At 41.7% G+C, this 16,974-nt stretch overlaps 3 protein-coding genes across 5 annotated transcripts; all 3 read left to right on the plus strand.

Moving 5' to 3' along the window:
* The first annotated feature begins 108 nt into the window (after positions 1-108).
* LOC143010276 (GTPase IMAP family member 7-like) lies at positions 109-5,426 on the plus strand. Of its 2 annotated transcripts, none has more exons than XM_076162528.1 (2): positions 109-354; positions 3,313-5,426. In XM_076162528.1, the coding sequence occupies exons 1-2, from the start codon at positions 348-350 to the stop codon at positions 4,170-4,172; spliced, it is 867 nt and encodes a 288-aa protein (XP_076018643.1). In that variant the 5' UTR covers positions 109-347; the 3' UTR covers positions 4,173-5,426. The 2 variants fall into 2 exon arrangements, with proteins under 2 accessions (XP_076018643.1, XP_076018644.1); XM_076162529.1 differs by lacking the exon at positions 109-354 and adding an exon at positions 1,989-2,138.
* Positions 5,427-5,973: 547 nt separating this feature from the next.
* On the plus strand, positions 5,974-10,871 carry LOC143010270 (uncharacterized). 2 transcript variants are annotated; one of them, XM_076162519.1, is made up of 8 exons: positions 5,974-6,256; positions 6,885-7,030; positions 7,139-8,035; positions 8,121-8,357; positions 8,462-8,686; positions 8,841-8,895; positions 9,083-9,702; positions 9,830-9,989. In XM_076162519.1, the coding sequence occupies exons 1-8, from the start codon at positions 6,082-6,084 to the stop codon at positions 9,851-9,853; spliced, it is 2,379 nt and encodes a 792-aa protein (XP_076018634.1). In that variant the 5' UTR covers positions 5,974-6,081; the 3' UTR covers positions 9,854-9,989. The 2 variants fall into 2 exon arrangements, with proteins under 2 accessions (XP_076018634.1, XP_076018633.1); XM_076162518.1 differs by having other exon boundaries at positions 9,083-10,871.
* A 2,992-nt stretch (positions 10,872-13,863) lies between these two features.
* On the plus strand, positions 13,864-16,346 carry LOC143010244 (uncharacterized). The gene is made up of 4 exons (XM_076162476.1): positions 13,864-14,078; positions 14,483-14,763; positions 15,371-15,716; positions 16,094-16,346. Exons 1-4 carry the CDS (start codon positions 13,864-13,866, stop codon positions 16,098-16,100), a joined length of 849 nt encoding a protein of 282 aa, XP_076018591.1. The 3' UTR covers positions 16,101-16,346.
* Positions 16,347-16,974: the final 628 nt, after the last annotated feature.

Below are 16,974 nucleotides of genomic sequence, written 5' to 3' on the forward strand. Positions count from 1 at the left end.
ACCTCTAGAAAATTTCAATAAAAATTATGTTATCTATATGTTACGTTGTTACGGCCACTCTGCTTGATGATGCCTGCAATTCCCCACCTGTCCACTAGCCGACACTCCACTGTCACCTGACTAACTCACCTGCTCATGTTTTTTTCTGATACCATCTTTCGTGACGTAGCATGAAACCTGTTATTGTTGGTATTCAATTTTTTTGGATCACAGCCAAGAACAACTTTAACTGAAACAAAACACAAAACTCCAAGTCGAAGTCAAACAAGATTCAGATCTCAAGACGGAGGAAGGTTGTCTCGCAGGTCGGAATATTTTACAAACTCTTTGATTTGTTTGTTGACAGGATGGAAGGTAAATTAAGATAATCTCTTTATTACATTTTAATAATTCAATTCTGTTCACCTAAAATTGCTTTTGGGCATCAAACCTTTGACAATCCGGTGAGTGAAATGCTGCTCAACATGTAGTCTTAGAATTTTCTTAATAACATATATGCAATATGTAATGATAAACACTTGTAGTCTGCTTTAGGTATTATTAGACACATGATAAACATGATAAACTGGTACTAAGATGGACACACAGATTCACAAAAAGCTCAATTTTTAATTATCATATAGTCAATCTGATATCTTAAGTGTTTTACAAGTGAAACGACTATCGACCGTCAATATTGGCTCAAATTACCCCTGGCTTCCATTTTATTATGCGTGTTGAGTGTGTAAACTTAATTTGATTGTCGATGATGTCACACAAGCCTTTTCTGGAGATGCTAACAGACAAAATCAATAAAAGACTACACTTAACCCTTTTGTTGTGACAAAATATGCCGTTAAAATATATTGAAACTTGAAACGTAATTTTCTTTAAGAGAGTAAAACGTAGTCATGGGAACAACAGCACCATTTTTCAGCAGGTGTCTTTTGAAGTGTTGGAGTATGTGAATTAACAGGCACAGAGGTGTGTAACCTGTAGTATATTGAATGTTTATCATTGGATTAAATTATGAATCACCTTCAATTAAACAGTTGATTTAGCAGAAATGTGTGTTTGTGTTGTTTATCACCATTAACACTTGTTGATAATGCTTTGTGGGTTATAATGTTTATATGTTTGTGTGCCAGAGTGAATTGCTGTAACAATCACATAATCTGGGTCTATTACGCTCAGTAAGCATCTTTGCACTTTTTATGGAGGGTAGTCAAAATGTTTGTTTAGTCAATCACAAAGATGAGCAGAGTGAAGGTAACAGGATCCAAAACAGCAACAGAGATAAAAATTATTGGAAATGGACACAGCAATATGATTGGTTGGCTGAGGTGGTCAGGTGATTCCACAAGCAGGAAAACCAGGAGGGTGGCTGATAGGTGGAAGTGGTCAGGTGTTCTGTGTCTGCTGGAGAGACACGCTCACTCACACACTCGGCACACACACAAACACGCAGAGAAACTTGAAAAGGTGCATTTCAAGGGAGTGGCCACTTCAATTTTGCCAAGCCTGCCCACTATGACAAAAGTTTTATGAGTGTGTGTGTGTGTGTGTGTGTGTGTGTGTGTGTGTGTGTGTGTGTGTGTGTGTGTGGTGTGGTGTGGTGTTACAGAGGAAAAAATATGAAGAAGACAAGGAGACAAGATGGAGGGGGGTTGTACAAAATGTCCTCGATTCATTATCAGCCCTAACAATTGCAATGTCTGTGAAATATTTACTTTATGATATTCAAATAAATTCACGTCATCAAATTAATCAATACATGTAATGCGTGAGACAGCCGTGTCTGTCTGCCAAATGCCCGAAGCCCCCAGAAAAATTGGGCTTTTGCTTCGGGCTTGTCTAAAGAGCAAATCTCTTCTTTTGGGCTTGTTTTCTGCTTGTTTGTGTTCTGAGAACTGGCAACACTAGGCCTTATCTCAGCCAGGTCCCTCTTTAGCCACCCCCCTTTGCTGTCATGTTTCCTCTCAATCACATAGTTTCGCGGAAGCAAAGAAAGCAGTTAAAAAGGAGGAGCAACAGTACAGAGCAGCATGGCGAGGCGAGGCAACATGTGCACACACACACACACACACATACTCACACACATAGCTGGCAGATCTGATCTGTCTTCACTCTGCAGCAATTTTCCTCTGACAACATGGCCGGTGAGTACTAAACTTTAAGGGGGAAAGGCTTATTTTCAATCAGATTTAAAATGTGTGTGTGTGTGTGTGTGTGTGTGTGTGTGTGTGTGTGTGTGTGTGTGTGTGTGTGTGTGTGTGTGGGTCAGATGCACTGAGGGTTGTTCCATTTGCTTTGATTGACACTCCTTGTTTGCTTGTGTGTGGAGACGTTTTGACCCCTTGTATGCTGGATTGGAAATAAATTTCACAAACATTACTACCAGATGTTGAAGATTTAATTGGAACATTCCTATTTCTCACTCAGTGACTTTACATGCATGTCAAAACTCAGATTTTACTCTGATTGTTTAGAATTAGACACTCCCGGTTTCTTTGACCCGAGCAAGCCTGAGAAGGCGCTGAAGAGTGAGATAGTGGGCAGTGTGGCACAGTAAACTCCTGGGCCTCACGCTTTTCTCATCGTACTGAAAGTGGAGAAATTCACCGATTTTTAATTATCATATAGTCAATCTGATATCTTAATTGTTTTACAAGTAAAACGACTAGATTGCATTATGAATTATTGAAACTTAATTCGAACATTGATTAAAATAACCAGAGAAACCACACTTAACAGCCAGATACTCATTTTTCTTCACACATCCTAAAGCATGTTAGATCATCTATAGTTTCAGTTCTTGTGACTGAAAACAGATGATTTACAATTCATAAAAATAATTACATTTGGGCACATAAATTTGCCAATAAATACAGAGTCTCTAATCCAAACACTAAGGCTATGATATCTGTGCACATTGATGCTTCAATTTGCATCCTGATCAGAATATGAATATACTTCATTTATTATAACCACAAATCCAGGAGAGCAACAGAACTCATAAGAACTTTCAATGCAGAGCTCATTTTAAGAAGAAGAAGAAACTTTAATGGGTCAAATCACTTGCAAACACGTCAATCTGAAATTTGTCTTGCATGCCCCTCTTACACACACGCACACACACACATTACAGAGGGGTCAACGCAGGGCAGCCATGATACAGCACCTGCAGAGCAGTTTTAGGAGTTCGGAGCCTTGCTTAAGGGCACCTTGGCAGTGCCGTGGAGCCAAACTGGCAACTCTCCAGCCGTCAGTCCACTTTCTTTAGTCTCATTTGATTCTACATTATAACTTATACTTAATGTTCATTTTTTCTAGATACAAGAAGGATTGTCCTGTTGGGAAAAACTGGATTTGGGAAAAGCTACCTGGCTGACACCATATTTGGAGAGACTGTGTTCCAGATTGGTGATTCTCCAAACTCTGAAACAAAAAAGTGCCAGGCAAAAACCAGATCCATCAATGGAAGAAGCATCACTTTGATTGACACTCCTGGTTTCTTTGACACACACAAGAATGAGATGGAGCTGAAGCCTGAGATAGTGAGGTGTATCACAAAATGTGCTCCTGGCCCTCACACGTTCCTCATTGTGCTGAAAGTGGACAGATACACAACACAAGAGATGGAGGTCATTGCCAAAGTGAAGGAGTATTTCTCTGAAGAAGCTTTAAAATATGCTGTAGTTGTCTTCACTTATGGTGATCAGCTCAGTCCTGGAAAAAAAATTGAGGCGTTTGTCCGTGAAAGTGAAGGTCTGAGTGATCTGGTGAGAAGGTGTGGAGGTCGGTGCCACGTCATCGACAACAAATACTGGAACAACAACCAGCAGGATGGATACAGGAGCAACAGGTTCCAGGTGACAGAGCTGCTCAAGACCATAGAGAAGATAGTGACGGGGAACAATGGAGGCTGCTACACCAACGAGGTGCTCCAAGAAGCAGAGAGAGAAATACAGGAACAGGAAATGCTCATCAGACAGACATCAGCTATCCTGTCAACAGCAGAGATCAGAGAGACGGCCATAGACACAGTGTTTGAGAGGTTGTCGAGGAGGTGGATTGGTATTACAGCAGGAGTTTTGCTGACAGTCTTTCTCGGTGTGGGAGTGGCAGCTATAACATCATATCTTGGCCCAGGTGCAGTAGCACTTGGGGTAGCAGCAGTTATGAGAAAATAACTACTGCTGGGAGGGAAAAATATGCCACAGTTGGAGGATTGACTGGATTGCATGCAGCGGAGGGAGCTACAAACATATAGGAGGCAGCAGAGGCACTGAGGAAGGAATGTGAAAGTGCCTATCATAAAATAATATTAGTAAAGCATTTGAATATTCATATTTATAACAATCCATTTTGTTTAAGGGTCTGTGTTTTTGTCACCTTTAACAACTGATCTACACAACAGCCCAAGTCCTTTTTAACAAGTGCTGAAGTGTGAGTAACATCCAGCTGAGCATAAAAAAAGAAAGTGGAAACTGGAATCAGCTTTTGACCGGGACATTGGCAACATATATTTCCTTCAATTAAACAAAATCAAGTCTGCCACAGTACTGTGCCATGTTCTCGCAACCTCCAGCGGCCGTGGCTTCCTGCTGTTTCAATTTCAATCTACTTCATATTGCCTATTTTACCTGAGGGTCTACGTAAAAAGTTTAACAACAACAACAATAATAATACAATCTTCTTCTTTCTTTCTCTCTATCTCTCTCTCCTTTTCCCCCTCTTTCTGTATAAAGAATATCTCCAAAATATCCTATAACTGTATGCGCACTGTCATGCAAAATGTTTGCTTCAATAAAAACAATGTAAACAAAATCAAGTCAGCATTGTTTGTGTAGCCTAATTTCACATTTTAATCTGAAGCTGTCACATGAATATGTCAACACTATGAATAATCTGATTTTATTGAAAAGATTCTCCTTTGTGTAATTCTGTGTTGAATCTTATTGCTTATTGCTTATTCTGCAATCAGAATATCAATAAAATTAGTTTTAATTGTATCAATTAAAACCAATTACACTTCCTCATGAAGTCAAGTCAGCATTCATTTATAACCCAATATTACATACATTGTCTCAAAGGAGCAGAGGTTACACTCACAAATACAGTATGAACAAGGGACCTTCCAGGGTTGAACCAAACTAGCTCAGCCTAACCTTGGCCATGGCTGGTAATCTCTAATTAGTTTAAGGTTTGGAGAAGTTTCCAGTAAGTCACATGATTTCTCAGAACTGTGAATGGCCCTGTGATCGCAGCTGTCACTCAGATGACATCCCTGTGTTGTTCAAACATGTTTACAAATGTATATCTTTCACCAATAGCTTGTATTTTGCAGGTTTTTCAGTGTTCAACGCAAAAGTAATGCTAATAAAGTGAATGTGAATATTCAGTCTGCTGGATGTTGTGTATGACATAAATAAGACAATTATCAATGACTGTTTCTTTATTTACTGCACTCTTCCATGCTATTCAGTCGCATCACATACTACAATGTTTATGTAGAACTGCAACGTCATTGGTTTTACACCGCATTCCAGCATTTGAGCTCTTAGACTTTGACGAACTTTAATGTCATTCAACCTATACATATAGTGTACATGTGAACGAAATTACGTTGCAATTGTCTCACCGGATAGTTATTTAAAGCAGAGAAAGCTAACAAACACAGAACAATATAGATATAACTATACACTGTACTAAAATATGTAAAAACATTTCTGCTACGCAGTATAAGTCAAATACTCCATCGAGAGACTACCGTAAAGACAGAATGTCGTCACCACCAGGCAACAGTTATGAAGTTCCATGAATGACGTTTGCGTGATTGTGCCATTGGAAGTACAGCATGGAGCAGGCTTTCACAATTTAGAAGGAATATGTAATCATGCTTCAACAGGTTAATCCTGTTTACTTTTATTCAAAATAAAAACGAGGCATCTGTAGGGACACCCAGATCTGCCGTCACCAGGTAACTCAGTCACTCCTCACTCTAGCACACACCAGCACAGGCCAGCGCGCACAAAACTTGGAAGTTTAGCTGTTTACTATATACATATATACATATACTTATAGAAAACAAGTTAAACTATGGACGAGCTTTATCAATATCCAGTTTACTTCGAGTGTCCCGGCTTGAATGAAGAGAAAAAGAATAAAATAGAAATGTACTTCAGCATTAGGCGCAAATCAGGAGGAGGACAATGCGGACCGTTGAAGAAAGCTGACGATCAAGTTTACAACATCGCTTTTAAAGACAAAACGGGTAGGAAACACGACACGTCAATACAACTGCTTGCCAGATGAGTTCGCGTGGTTGGTTCAAAAAAAGACTGCGTCAACAACCGTAAACAAGTCGTGTCTCTTAGTTATGCTTTCATTTCTGCATCTAATTTACTATTTAAGACGTCCAACGACGAAATAGCGATTGCAGGTGTAGAAGTTTTGACTGCCAAAGCAGCAAGAAAAGTCTGATTTAACTGTGGCTGAACGAGGAAGCCAGTTAAGTTTCACTTTCGACGATTTGACGAATTGTTCCCAAGTTGTTGTTGTTTCCAACTTCCTCATCAAACGCAAATTTCCCGTTTGATTCACGAAGAGCAAAACTAACAGATGTGGTCAATAAACTGCTAAGACAAGGGTGTATACTTTGGACTTGAGTGAATAAATACTCGTTTTTAGCGCGTGCTAATTATAGGTATGACTAGTTGGACATAGATACAGTATGAAGGCTTTGTATTAACATTGTATGTATTGTTAATGTTTTATTTAAAGGAACTACTGGTATCTTGGAGGAAGCACCATCAAACGATCCTTACTGCTAACTGTTATACTGTTAAGAGCATTGACCTCTCTCACAAATGGAAAGCTGACAAGCCAATTTTTTTTTTCAGCTCAACAAAGTGTCCTGCAGCGGTCTGTGCATGTGTTGGACTGTAAAGACGGTCGTCTGGTGCTCACAGTTAGAGCCAGCTCCTCTCCTGTCACCCCCCCAACCACAGCTCGACCAGTCAGACCAGCGCAGGGATTCACAAATCCAGTATGTGAAGAATAGATTTTGAATAATCCATAATAATAATAATTCCATAGGCAAAGTTGTTTTGATTTCAGATTTCAAACGTCACTATTTCCATACTCTCCACAACAGAGCCAGAGGCCCTTTGCTGCCTCAACTCCTCCATCAAGTGGTGCAGAAAATGAGCTGCAGCTTGACAAGTACCTCCCCAGTTACCTGGTGGAACGTCGCGGGACAGAGACTGAACTCCAGGAAGAGCTCACTGAGAAGGAGAATTCAGTGTTACAATGGAAGGTTTCTGACATCAGCCCACATCTTTTGGCCTTCCTCAGCAAAGCACATGAAGGTCCAGGGGTGCTCTGTGACTTCTTAGGCTTTGATGGCAAAGTGGAAATAGAGTTAGGAAAGACTGAGCTGCGTATCTTCGCCCTCTCTTCTGATAAACTGGATGAAATGGAAAAAGCACTGCTAGGAAAGTTCATGGAAGTTAAGGTTGATGTTCCTGACTGTCCTGATGTGCCAACTGAGCTGAAGCTGAAGCTGGAGTCTAAAGCAAATCAGATGATCGAGGGAAATTGTAGGCCTATGGTGCGGTTTATCTCAGGTGGCACAGTTCACCTAGTAGGCCACACCAAAGAGGTTGAAGAGCTGAATGAGATTATCATTCAATTTATCTTGGGTCAGTCCAGCAGTGAACTCCATCTCCCTTTCCCAGAATTAGCACATTGCTTACCACAAGTGTTGGACGATTGTGACCTTTCAGAGGTGACTTTTCATCCTGAATCCATCACACCACACCACACAGTGGTGAAAGTGAAAGGTCCATCCAGCAGAGTGGATGAGGTTGTGACCAAGGTGCGTTGCCTTCTGGCCTCCATATGTCAGGATGAACCTTTAGAAGATTGCAATGAAGATTTTGGGTTCATGTCGGCTGCATCCGCTCCAGATGCAGCGAGAGGAGCTACTGCAGGAGCTTCCCGTGCCCGCGTCCAGATTGAGTTTGTTGAGGGATTCATCGAGACTCAGCAGGTGAGAAACTGAGCAGAGATTTTGACAACTTTCACAAGTATTATGTCATTTGACTAGTTTTGACACTCCTGCTGTCTTTTTATAGGTCGATGCTCTTGTGTGTCCTATGATGAACTGTGATCCGTTCTCTACCCGTGTGGGAAACACTTTGAGGGGTGTGGTTGGACGGGGGCTGCGTGCCAGTTTTCACAGGAAAGCAAAAGAAGAGATGTTTCCTGGTGATGCAGTCCTGGTGGAGGATTTGCCCAGACTTCCAACTAACTCAGTGTTCTTTCTCAACCTCCATCCATGGGATAATAGCCAAGATGGAACTGCTGTGGAGGTAAAATACAGTTATTACTCAATTGTTTGCGGCTCCACACAATGTGCACCCTTTCCAACCCAATGAATGTACCTTGACACTCCTTGAATTGTGACCTGTTCCAGATTTTGAGGCAGGGCTTTGGCAGCATCCTGGCCTCTTGTGATGACAGAGGCATTGGCTCTATTGCTGTCCCTGTAGTCGGGACCGGTGCTGTCCTGCGTTTTCCATACAATGTGGCAGCCAGTGTCTTACTAAAGGAAGTACATGCATTTGAAGCAATCCGCACCAGCAGGAACCCATTCCTGGTCCGCTTCATCATTCACCCCAGTGACAAAGAATCTGGCAAGGTAATGGAACTGTCTTGTCAATGTGTTGAGTGTTAAGTTATTGAGATGCCTTCAAATCTCACATGTGATAGTTAATTAGCATGATGATTGATATGCTCCAGGTTTTTTTCTCACACGTGTTTTGGAACATAACCATTAACATTTGTCTGTCCAGGCATTTCAGTCTGCCCAGGGGGCTTTTGAACCCAGAGACGCTGTTCCGGACCAAGGTGGGTGCAGCTTTGCAATTTGATCCAGATTTGGCCATAACACAATATACTTGTTAATGAAAGGGAGCTACTGCCTTTGTCTTGTTGTCACAATGTCTTTAAGCCCTTATGGCTCATCAAGCAAAAGTACCAGTAAATCTCGCTTAGAAGCTAAAAGTGCTTTAACAAAATCATTATTCTCTTCTAGAACTGCTCACAAGGAGGATTGTTGTTCTGGGAAAAACTGGAGCTGGGAAAAGCAGCCTGTCAAACACCATATTTGGAGAGGACGTGTTCACCACAAACAATTCTGCAAACGCTGGAACGGGTGACTGTCGAGCAGAAAGCAGATCTGTCAATGGAAGAAGGGTCACGATGATAGACACTCCTGGCTTCTTTGACCCAGATCGGTCTGACCAGGACCTGAAGAGAGAGATAGTGAAGTGTGTCACAGAGTGCTCTCCTGGGCCTCACGCCTTTCTCATCGTGCTGAAAGTGGATAAATTCACAGTCCAAGAGAAGGAAGTCATCGCTAAAATCAGTCAGGTTTTCTCAGAAGAAGCGTTCAAATTCGCCAGCGTCGTCTTCACTCATGGGGACCAGCTCGATGAACAGAAGACAATTCAGGAGTTTGTCAACCAGAATGAAGGTCTGAGGGATCTGGTGAGGAAGTGCGGAGGGCGGTGCCACGTCATTGATAGCAAACACTGGAACGGCTCGCAGGAGAACTACAGGAGCAATGCGTTTCAGGTGACGGAGCTGCTCGACTCAGTAGAAAAGATGGTGATGGAGAATAAAGGAAGCTGCTACACCAATGAGATGCTGCAGGTAGTAGAGAGAGAAATTCAGCAAGCAGAAGCACACATTCGGGATTCATGTGATAATATGACACCGGAAGAGATTAGAAAGAAGGCAAAAAAAGTTGTGTTTAAGAGGTTTCTGATTACATTGGCAGGTACGGCGACGGGAGCAGTGTTAGGCGCTTTTCTTGGTGTGGCTGCTATGGTTGGAGTGGTCATCATGGCTGTGCGGCAGACCACCACACTAATACAGACAATCAAGCAATGTAAAGCTGCAATAGGTATGGGAGCAGCAGGAGGAGGAGGAATGATTGGAGCATCAACTGCCGGAACAGTGTTAGCCGCGTCCACAGCTGTTATTGCCACAGCAGGAGCCGTAGCCGGAGGTGCCATTGGGTATAACGCAATCGAGGCGGCAGAGACTCCGGGAGAGGCGGCAGAGATGGCGGCTAAGGCTGTGTTTGGCACAGCCAAAGATGCTTTCGAGCGAGCTATGGGTACCATGAAACAGTGAAGTGATCACAATTGATCGGAAGTAAACAGGCTAAATGATTTTATTGTTTAAAATCGTTTCACTCTACACACTAATAAATTATCACCTTTAAATGCCTTCTAATTATTGATTCTTAATCAGGGTGAGGATTTGATGGATGATGGACTCTATTATATTGATTTGTTTTTCCAATATATTTTTATTGAATGAAAATGAGGTTACAGTTATGGGACATTTTAGAGATTGTTTTTTTGTTACAGAAAGGGGGGGGGGAGGGAGAGAAAGAAGAAAGAAATGTTGACTCAGACCTATGGAATGTGATACACATGTGGACAAAATGTATAAGGAATCAAGGGGACGTGACTTGGGGTGACGACCTGTACAGTCAGGTTCATAACAGCGTTGTTGGAAACAAGATATATTTTTATTATTATAATTTTACTTTTCTAAATAACAAACAGGAGGCAGAGAGAGAGAGAGAGAGAGAAAGGAGAACTGAACCCTGAAGAGAATCAGTAATTTAATGTTCTAGTTAATTAAGATAATAGTGACAAACAGGGCAACAGCAGAAAGCCACAGCCATTGAAGGTTGTGTAGAAATGACACAGTATTGTGAAAGCAGAGTTCTGGATGACATCAGTGTTGCTAGCTTGATGATCTCGTAGGTATAGTTTTTATAGGATGACATCATTCATCATTGGCTGTGGTGGAAGTAAAGAGCAAAAGAAACGGACATACACAAAGAGGGGGTGCGGGGGTGGAGAGAAAAACGAAAAGGGAAGAATTCCCACCCAAAGAACCGACCCACCCCCACATTCACACATCCCCACATTCACACATCCCCATCCTGGCCCGCCTGCGATAAAGAAACTATTTGGTATTCAGGTTTCCTGTCATAGGTCTATAAGATCTATAAGGAAGGAAAGAAATGGTTGCCATTTGTGGTAGAACTTATCATTGTGTGTCCTCATATTGTACTTGGTTTTCTTGAGTTTAGAACAAAACACCTTGTCCCTCAACCATTGTGCAGGGTTCTTTGTATTGTTTTGTGTACCAGTTACATAATAAAAAAGCTGGTTGCTCAGTCTTGTCCTTTGTCTCTTTCATACTTCACAGTCTGTGTGTCTGTTCTGTTATATAGAGTGACTATGTATCATATTCAATTGAATTCAATTTTATTTATATAGCACCAAATCACAACAAACGTTATATCAAAGCACTTAACATACAAAATACAATACAAATCATGGATCCACAGCCTCCAAAAACAGGAAATACAAATGACGATGCAGTGCCAGGGCTTGTATTTATATTGGAACCTCACATTAACAGAGAGGAAAGATGTGCTGATCTGGATGCACACAGTGTGTTCACCCTCTGTGTAAACGTTTTTTGATACAGAAAGGGTGAAAAAGAAGAAATGTTGACTCAGACCTATGGAATGTGATACACACAAATGTACAAAATGTATAAGGAGACGAGGACGGTGACGGGCTGACGACCTGTACAGTCAGGTTGTTTATAACAGCATTGTTGTAGATAAATAGTTTTCAGTGTCAAAGTAAAACTAGTGAGGCCACCTTATCCAACTTCTGCTAGTTTGGTCCTTGTGTGTATACAGATTATTTATTTGTATTATTTTACTTTTGTAAATAACACAGGAGAGAACAGAGGCAAAGAGAGAGGGAGAGAGGGAGAGAGATAGGAGACCTGAAACCCTGAAGATAAACAGGCTATGTAACATTCAAGTTAATTAAGAGGAGGGACAAAAAGCCACAGCAGAAAGCCACAGCTGTCAAAGGTTGAAATGAGATAATGGTGTGAATGCAGTTGTGAATGAGTGGATCAGCATTAGTTCGATGATCTCGTAGGTACAGTCACAGGATGACATCATACAGCACTGCAGGCAGCTATGGATTGCACCATAGGCTGTGGTGCGATCAAGAAACTGGTGTTCAGGTTTTCAGTCGTTGGTCTGTCAGTCCTCTGTAGAGGTCAGAGGTCAGACTTAGCTGCTGTGCTCATGAAGATTTATCAATCTGTCTACACTGACTACTTATGTAATCCTGCCACTCTCATATCTTCATTCTAATCCTTACTCCCTCCTATCACACACACACACACACACACACACACACACACACACACACACACACACACACAGGCAGACGAATTGACGAATTGACAAATTGTTTCCAAGTTGTTGTTGTTTCCAACTTCCTCATCAAATGCAAATTTCCCGTTTGATTCACAGAGAGCAAAAGTAACAGATGTGGTCAATAAACTGCTAAGACACGGGGGTATACTTTGGACTTGAGTGAATGAATACTCATTTTTAGTGCGTGCTAATTATAGGTGGGACCAGTTGGACATAGATACAGTATGTGTGTAATTTTTTATTTAAAGAAACTACTGGTATCTTGGAGGAAGCACCATCAAAAGATCCTTACTGCTAACTGTTAAGAGCATTGACCTCTCTCACAAATGGAAAGCTGAGGAGTCCCTTTTTCTTTTTCAGCTCAACAATGTGTCCTGCAGCGGTCTGTGCATGTGTTGGACTGTAAAGACGGCCGTCTGGTGCTCACAGTTAGAGCCAGCTCCTCTCCTGTCACCCCCCCAAACACAGCATAATAATAATAGTTGCATCGGCAAAGCTGTTTTGATTTCAGATTTCAAAAGTCACTATTTCCATACTCTCCACCACAGAGCCAGTGGCCCTTTGCTGCCTCAACCATCAAGTGGTGCAGAACGTGAGCTGCAGCTTGACAAGCACTTACCTGATGGAAAGTCCCGGGACTCAGAGAAAACTCCAGGAAGAGCTCACTGAGAAGGAGATTTCAGTGTTACAACGGAAGGTTTCTGACATCAGCCCACATCTTTTGGCCTTCCTCAGCAAAGCACATGAAGGTCCAGGGGTGCTCTGTGGCTTCTTAGGCTTTGATGGCAAAGTGGAAATAGAGTTAGGAAACACTGAACTTCGTATCTTCGCCCTCTCTTCTGATAAACTGGATGAAACGGAAATAGCACTGCGAGGAAAGTTCATGGAAGTTAAGGTTGATGTTCCTGACTGTCCCGATGTGCCGACTGAGCTGAAGCTGAAGCTGGAGTCTAAAGCAAATCAGATGAACCAGGGAAATTGTAGCCCTATGGTGCGGTTTGTCTCAGGTGGCACAGTTCACCTAGTAGGCCACACCGAAGAGGTTGAAGAGCTGAATGAGATTATCATTCAATTTATCTTGGGTCAGTCCAGCAGTGAACTCCATCTCCCTTTTTCCAGAATTAGCACATTGCTTACCACACGCAATTGGTGGAGATAAGGAACTCAACTTCAATACAGACAGTGTGGAGATGTACAATCCAGATACTGACAGCTGAAGGTAAGATGGAAAATGTCAAGAAACGTGGACTGTAGTGGACATTTAAAAATCGTCTTGGATAAGCATATGCCACACACATGCCAATGCATACTGAGTCCATGTGTTTGATCCCTCAAATACTTTGTTTCATTTATTTAAGCTATGTCCAACCCTTAGAACAGGCGCTCTGTGGCCATGCCGTCGCTCTTGTAAAAGGAGGAATCTCCATCTCAGGAGGATTTGACAGTAGGTATGTGTGTCTGGTCTCCATGTTTTTGTACCACCCGGAGAGAGGAACCACCCACCTTGCAGACATGACCAGTGGCGGGTCCAGCACTGCATGGAGGCCCTGCACGGCCATCTTTATGTCACTGGTGGCGTGTGTAACCTGAGGTCTTTATACGCTGACCAAAAAGCCTGCGAGGTGTACGAGCCTGATCCTGACTCCTGGGGCGCTTTCAGGCTGTTGCCATTGCCACATGTTGGTGCAGCCTCAGCCGTCCTGGAGGAGAAGATCTACGTCCTGGGGGGTTACTGCCAGGATGACTACAGCGAGTCAGGACTCATTAAATTACATTTCAAGTGAATTTCACATTTCAGATGATAGTTTGCAGCCCAGATTTCATTACATTACATTACATTACCGTCATTTAGCAGACGCTTTTATCCAAAGCGACTTCCAATTATTGCAGGGCAGCCATTAACCCAAGATAACCCAAACTAACAGCTCTTGTCTCTGCTTAGCACTTAAAACAACTAAAAACTGCACTTTCATTAAGGGAAACAGTATCTCATCCTTATAGTTACACTTGATATGATTTGGATACAATGATAGTCTCTTTCAAATACATACATGATACAAGGTTGTGTATTTACTCCCCATTAGGTACACCATCAGGGGAAAAATTCTATTTAATTCAATAGGACAAGCCTTGGCTAAAGGCTCTGAAATTCTGCAGAGAGAAGTACACAGACCTGGTCAGCGGCAAAACTCAGTTTCAAATCGCTTCAAAAATGCTGTCCAATGAGTTTAAGAAGTTGGATGAGAAGAAGAACATTGTGATTGGTCTGCTCAGAGATTCCTGGAAATGCTCCTGTGGTAGAAGTTCCTCTTTCAGAAACTGGAATGAACATTCTAAGGATAATGGCAGAGATAGGAGGAACTGTGCAGTGGCCAAAGAAAATGGAACATTTGAGAGTAAAGACTGTACATCAACCTTCCCCTTCGTATGCTACAAAGGTGAGTGTGAGAAACTCCTATTGTGAAAAGTCAAATATCTTATTGTGGAACAGGAAAGCACCCAGGGAGTGGATACCTCAGTCAAGGCCAAGTGGTCCTCTAATTTTGACTCTCAGTGTTGCAATCTCCCCAATGACAAACCAACAAACCTTTGAATTGTCCATGTCCAGTTCCAAAGTGGTGAATTCACTCATTGAAATCTACAAATAACTTTTTTAGATCCTGCCAACAGAGAGACAGACAGACAGACAGGCACACAAACAGACAGGGCCGTAAATGTTACCTCCTTGCCAGCTGTTATAACCAGAAAGAGATCTAAATGGTGTTTTTTCATAGGTGTGCCACTCTATTTTCCTTAGGCGACTGGTACAAGTACAATCTTTAGTTCAATCACTTAAAGTAGGTAGACCAAGCAGCGGACAAAATCGACCAAAAGTATCAGTTATTGTATCGGAACAATCTGATGCCCCTTGGGCCCCACAACACTGAGCCATCATAGAGTGTGACTGGCTAAACATACCAGTCAGTGTTACTGTTGCTATAAACACTGAGACGCTCCCTTGTGGATACTGGTGGTATTGATTGTGCAGTTTTTTTTCTGTGATAGATAATCTGATCCTGATCAAGGAGGAGAAGACATGGGAGGAGGCCATTGATTATTGCAGAGAGAAACATGAGGACCTCGTGTCCATCCGTGACCTTTTTGCTCAAAGATGGGTTCAAGAGAAAGCTAAGAATGCCACAACAGATTGTGTGTGGCTGGGAATGCGATACAGCTGCGTTGTGGAGTTCTGGTTCTGGGTCAGCAACGAGGCAATGTCCTACAAGAACTGGGTCCCTGGGAGAGAGACAGAGGACTGCGATATGTCTGGAGCCATGGAGATCAACGGGACGAATTATGGATGGGTCAGTTTGAGTGACGAAACTAAACTGAATTTCATCTGCCTTAACAAGTAAGTTTTAAAATCCTCCTTAAACACAGAATGCATATTTTTGGCTTGACTTAGTTTGCGCTCATGTTTACAATGACACATGTAGAATAACATCATAGAAAACAAATGCTATGACAAATAGTCTCATAGTCTTGATGAAGGACTGTTTGAATTCATTACAAATTGAAAATCCACAATTAGATGAGCATTTTGGGTATAACACAGATAACTGCAAACGAGGAAAGAATCTAAATTAATCAGAGAACGTGCCAGTGCAGATCGCAGGTTAACAGGAAAGTAAGCATATCAAAAAGCTTTATGAGTCCATATGACAAAATTAATGTTTGCAGATTAAGAGCTGTAATCCTAATTGTCACGTTTTCTCATCCTGACTTCAGAATGTGAGATGACCATCAACATTCATGGACATAGAGCTCAACTTAAAAATGAGACCCAATTTTGCTTCTTGTTCTTCTCTAATTTGTCTTACGTGATTTTGGTTTAAGATCTGGTGATTGTTATAATCTGTATGTTGTGCTCCATCATTAATATATTTGCCACTTTATACCAAATAGATGGCAGTGTTTTGCTGGCGTTGTTTGATTCACGCCTCCACAATAAAATGTACAATTTGATTGCTGAGATTTTGGATATCTGATGCTGAATAAAAACAAAAAAATGGAGTTGTCTACTTTTATTTATTCTCATAATTGTATTATTTTCTAGGTCACTGCATGAGCAAAGACTACGTCCACAATTAAGTGGGAGAGCATTAATTGAAAACCCTCAGACTTCAATTCAAGATGAAAAGTATTTCATTGTATAATTCATTTGATTTTAAGTTTATTTATTCTTCCAAGGGGGGCTCCACATTATAAATGGCGCAGCACACACACACACACACACACACAAACACACACACACACACACACACACACACACACACACACACACACACACACACACACACACACACACACAGGGTCCCTCGTTCTGTCCTCTACGTCAGTGGTTCTCAAACTTTTTACATCGGATACCACCTCAGAAAATATTTGGCTCTCCAAGTACCACCACTATGGCCGATGTTAAAATACAGTAGCGTAGGCCTACCCTATTCAGCTGCTATGGAAAATACACACTGGAAGCAAATTTTTTCCTCATAAGAATATTATTTAATTTGACCTTTGTCAGTCACAGCCACATTGTACAAATTGGTACTAGAACTCTCTCATATGAACAACTCTCCTATATGGGGCAGGGGGCAGTCCCTCTTACACCC

Source organism: Genypterus blacodes, unplaced genomic scaffold, assembly GCF_046128005.1.
Source record: "Genypterus blacodes isolate CSIRO-AG114 ecotype Tasmania unplaced genomic scaffold, CSIRO-AGI_Gbla_v1 ptg000122l_1, whole genome shotgun sequence".
Classification (NCBI taxonomy): Eukaryota; Metazoa; Chordata; class Actinopteri; order Ophidiiformes; family Ophidiidae; genus Genypterus; species Genypterus blacodes.